General features: G+C 48.0%; 1 protein-coding gene across 2 annotated transcripts; it reads right to left on the bottom strand.

Moving 5' to 3' along the window:
• Positions 1–385: 385 nt before the first annotated feature.
• Positions 386–4,150, bottom strand: LOC112877868 (protein NRT1/ PTR FAMILY 8.5-like). Of its 2 annotated transcripts, none has more exons than XM_025942242.1 (6): positions 3,740–4,150; positions 3,112–3,182; positions 2,823–2,925; positions 2,506–2,723; positions 1,904–2,430; positions 386–1,383 (listed from the first exon to the last, which is right to left on the bottom strand). In XM_025942242.1, the coding sequence occupies exons 2-6, from the start codon at positions 3,160–3,162 to the stop codon at positions 576–578; spliced, it is 1,707 nt and encodes a 568-aa protein (XP_025798027.1). In that variant the 5' UTR covers positions 3,163–3,182; positions 3,740–4,150; the 3' UTR covers positions 386–575. The 2 variants fall into 2 exon arrangements, with proteins under 2 accessions (XP_025798027.1, XP_025798026.1); XM_025942241.1 differs by having other exon boundaries at positions 3,112–3,267; positions 3,740–4,149.
• Positions 4,151–4,379: the final 229 nt, after the last annotated feature.

The following is a 4,379-nucleotide window of genomic DNA, read 5'->3' as shown; positions in this document are numbered from 1 at the left end:
TTAGTGTTTTGACGTGTTGATGATGATTGAAGAAGCTTTATCCATAAATCAAGTTCTCAAATATTTGTAAATCGAGACTGTATCCATCATGTTATATGAAAGTTGATCCCACTGCAATGTCCACAACCTCATCCTAGAAACCGCCTCGTGTGTCTCATCTCCTAGGAAAACCAAATCCTTGCTCTTTTGCCTCATAACCACGAGGAACTGCCAGGACCAGGGCCACGACTAGGGCTCGCCGGCTCATGGTCCGCTTAGCCAGATCCATTTTGGAAACCTATCAAATCTTATGCTTCTGTGTGACGTTAAACCCTAGTCACATGGTGAAATTGTACAGAGCAGCGAAGGTTCGAAATGATTGTGGTTTTCACAAATGGAACAAACATGAACTTAACATGAATGTGTGTGTTATCAGCTTTGCAGGGCAGTTTCTATATTATACTCGGTTTAAGAAGTGAGGATCATCAGCACAACGAAGAAAACTGCAGAGGTAATCTATTCTACTCGTTTGTGCATCCAAGAATGCAGATGTTTTGTTGTCTCGTGGTTTTATAGATATGATTGACGCATGCATGTCATGAAGCTGTGTTGTTGTTGCTGCTGCCTCTGTATCTCATGGAGCAATACACGAAGTGCAGCAGATTCACCACGCCCAGAGCAGCCATCAACCAGAAGAAATAGTCCAGGTGCCCCTCGTTCAAGTCGTCCGGGATCCACCCTGGCTTCCCGCCGCGCGCCGTGAGGGCCGCGATGGCGCCAAGTACAACCGAGTTGAGGTAGTTCCCCGCCGCGACGGGTAGTTGCGCAAGCGCGGTCCCCAGGCTCTTCATGCCGCCCAGCGACTGGTCGTAGAAGAACTCGAGGATGCCGATGGCCGTGAAGACCTCACCCGCGCCCAGCACGGCGAACGCCGGCGCCTGCCACATGATGCTCATCGGCGTGCCGGTCCGCGCGAGCGCCAGCCTCCGTGCCTCGAGCAGCGCCGCGTACACCATACCGACCACGGACAGCGCGAGGCCGACGCCGAGGCGTTGGAGCTGTGACAGGCCGCGCTCCTTGCCGGTGGCCCGCCGGGCCAGCGGCACCAGTACGGCGTCGTAGATGGGTATGCAGACCATGACGCTGATGATGTCGAAGGTGGTCAGGGACGCCGGCGGCACCGTGAACGGGCCGACTCGATTGTCCATGGCAGCGCCCTGCTCGATGAACGTGGACGACATCTGTGCAGTGACCGCAAAGAAGAGCACCATCGATGCCCACACGGGAAACATCCGGAGCAGCATCTTGAGCTCCTCAACCTGAGAAACAGTGCAGAGCCTCCATGGGCTCATTGCGCCTTTGTCGCCGGAGTATGGTGCAACAATGGCCGCCTTGTCAAAGAACCTGGAAAGGAATACATGCTAAGGTGGCATGCTAGAAAATGTTGCTGACAATGCTAAAGTGACATTGTGCAGGTGATATCTTTTTGATTCAGTTCGTCCATACAGGAGGACAAATCACTGGTTGTTTACTTGAACCGACGACGTAACCATTTCTGACATGAGAATTTGAAACATTATTCTTCAGAAATATTTGGTGAGGGTGCGGTGAGGGTGACGTGGTGAGGGTGCTGGTGGATGAGTTGGTGTGTCTACAGGAGTCTAAACTTAGTGTGATCTCCTGGAAGGAGCGGATTGCCCGGCTGATCCAGGCTGGAGCTTCCCGTCTTGGTTGTCTTAGGCATGAGTAGTCCCTAGATATGCGTTGCCATATTTGATCCGAGGTGCACTGAGTGCCCTACTGTGTTAGCGTGAGCTCAGCTCCGCTGTTGTAATCCAAACGTTCTAATTTTCTTCTTAATACAACGATGCGCAGCTCTGCGCTGCGTATTCGAAAAAAAAATATTTGGATGCAAGTTGATTACCTGAACTGATTTGTATGCTGAATCTTGCAATTTCCTTCATTTGGGGAAGGCACCTCATGCAGAGCAGAGCAGTCTTCAGGCAACATCAAATGGTAGTTCCTCAGAGCTGCAACAACCACCTGGGAGACTCTTGTCAGAGGACTCCCTCCCACTTTGTGATACCTGTAAACCTTCCTTCCGGCGATGAACACCGACAGCCCAGACATCATGAACACCGTCGGGATCGCCAACCCGACTCCCCACCCTATGTTGTCCTGCACCCAGACGAGAACCGTGGCTGATAGCAGGGAGCCGATGTTGATGGACCAGTAGTACCAGTTGAAGAACGATCCCTTCGTCACCCGCTCCACCGGGTCGGTCGCATCAAACTGATCGGCGCCGAGGGCTGCAACACATGGCTTGATGCCACCGTTACCTAAGGCGACAAGGTAGAGCCCTAGGTACGCGGTGACACGATGAACGCCGCGGTCGTATGATGAGCCCATGAGCAGTGGGAGACAGGCAGAAACTGTCAGGGTGAGCATCCCCTGATAAGATAGAACCATTCAGAGTTTAGAATGGGCATATGCCTGCATATCACCACATTGCTTGTAGCTGCTTACAGTGACGTAAACGGAGAGGAAGATCAGCACTGTCCAGTATCGTCCCCAAAATGTGTCGGCGAAGAAGGCTCCGATGAGTGGCGTGAAGAATGAACTGCCGATCCAGGTGGACACAGTTGTCGCGGCATCAACATTGCTCTCGTGGAGCGCACCCGTGAGGTAAGTGACCAAGTTCTTTGCGATTCCAAAGAAGGCCACACATTCACTGAATTCAACACCTAAATAAGGATTGTTAAAGACTCGGTTGGTAAACTCTGTAGGTCGAAATAAAAGAGAAGTAAATAAGGACAAAGAAAACAATTCTTTCTGTGCGGTACCTAAAATAAAGAAGCAAGCTCTCCAATTCCCCGTGCTCTGCTTTAGAGCAGGCTGATTGTTAATATCAACTGTTCCATCTCTAGAAAATTCGGAACTTTCATCCTGAAATGTCAATTCAACAGGAAGTCTGTTATGCTGAAATTAAACATTCCAGCTTCATGAAGGATTATTAGAACACAAATAACTAATTACTTTTTTTGCGCAAGAAACTTGTGTTGCATGGAGAAGCTATTATTGATGTTGTACTTGACAGGAGATAATATGATAAGGTGCTAGAAGATGTATCACCTGTGGGGGCAGGTGATGAATCAGTGGCCTCTCCTCATCTTGTGCATCCATTATTTGAGCTTCTGGGCCTTCTGCAATGGCATCAGAAGAAACCAACTCAAGGAGGCCAGCTTACACTCCAATTTCTCAAGGTACCTCCACTACATGGTCTCTCAACTGATGGCCAGACAAGGACATAACAACAAACGACAAAGAGGACGGTAACCACTATTTTTCCATCTCAGAAACGAATTACATCATAATAATTGTATCAAGGAAGGACTGTTGCTTCTATCTGAATTTCCCTCAGTTTCTAGTTGATCATACACATTCATCGAAATTTATCCCATCCCGCAGTTAAGAATTCAAGACAGAAACTCTGTTTCCTTACTAGCCCTAAGGCGTTTTTGCCGGCAGGGGCTACGAAGGGGGATAAACACTCTTCTTAATAATTCCTACCATTCCCAGTTGAGTAAGTGAACATAACAGTGATTGATTCTCGCAGCATGCCCCACCTTACTATTCGTAGCAAGAACCCTCGTCTACTTCCAGCAAAGCAAGTGTGGCATTATAGTAAAAATGAAGAGCAACTTGCATAAGCAAATAAAAGAAACAGAGCAGACAAGCAGATGGAGAGGGTGAGAGAGACCTGATGAAGGATGCGGGGTGGGACGGGATGAGCTGAGCTAAGAGGGCGCATGGGGTGCAGAGACCACTCCAGCAGGAGCAAGACTCAGCGAAGCAGCAGCATGGATGAGCGGTAGCAGGGTACCTTGCCTTACCTGTTGAGCGGAGCTTCCAATCGAGGAGCGGCGATGCTAGAGCAACCACCTTTTTTATGTCCTGGACCCGACCCACCTTCAAAATCGGACCTGAAAATAGAGGTAATTGTCTAAAATAAAACTCCCTGTAACAAATTTGTCCAACATCCACTAATATGAATGTTTTCCTTTCAAAAAAAGAATATGAATGTTTTCCATCAATCTAAGGGCCAGAATCGTGATTATACAGAATGTTTTGCATCAATCTCTTAACCTAAATCTGGGGACCAAACCTCACACGGATTCACGGATTGGGAAATGGCTGGGCCTGTTAAATACTCACTCTAATTATATAAATATATAAAGTAAGCGGTAGTGTGCGAGGTGAAACTTTGACAAATTTTAATAATAATACCTTTTTAGATATGAATGACTATATATTGTGGGATTACATCCACAATGAATCTAGTAACGTCAACCCTGTGTTAAAAGAACTTGACTTCGGATAAAGAATCACTTCGTAATTTG

This window comes from Panicum hallii, chromosome 9, assembly GCF_002211085.1.
Source record: "Panicum hallii strain FIL2 chromosome 9, PHallii_v3.1, whole genome shotgun sequence".
Taxonomy (NCBI): domain Eukaryota; kingdom Viridiplantae; phylum Streptophyta; class Magnoliopsida; order Poales; family Poaceae; genus Panicum; species Panicum hallii.
This window is presented reverse-complemented; position numbering and strand designations above follow the sequence as displayed.

What these genes read in the sequence shown, in the direction of transcription:
- LOC112877868 (XM_025942242.1), bottom strand. Translation starts at nt 3,162, where the DNA reads ATGGATGCACAAGATGAGGAGAGGCCACTGATTCATCACCTGCCCCCA. An exon ending in TTCATCACCTGCCCCCACAG is followed by an intron (nt 2,926 to 3,111) that starts GTGATACATCTT and finishes TTGACATTTCAG; the next exon opens with GATGAAAGTTCCGAATTTTC. An exon ending in TCCTCTCCGTTTACGTCACT is followed by an intron (nt 2,431 to 2,505) that starts GTAAGCAGCTAC and finishes CTATCTTATCAG; the next exon opens with GGGATGCTCACCCTGACAGT.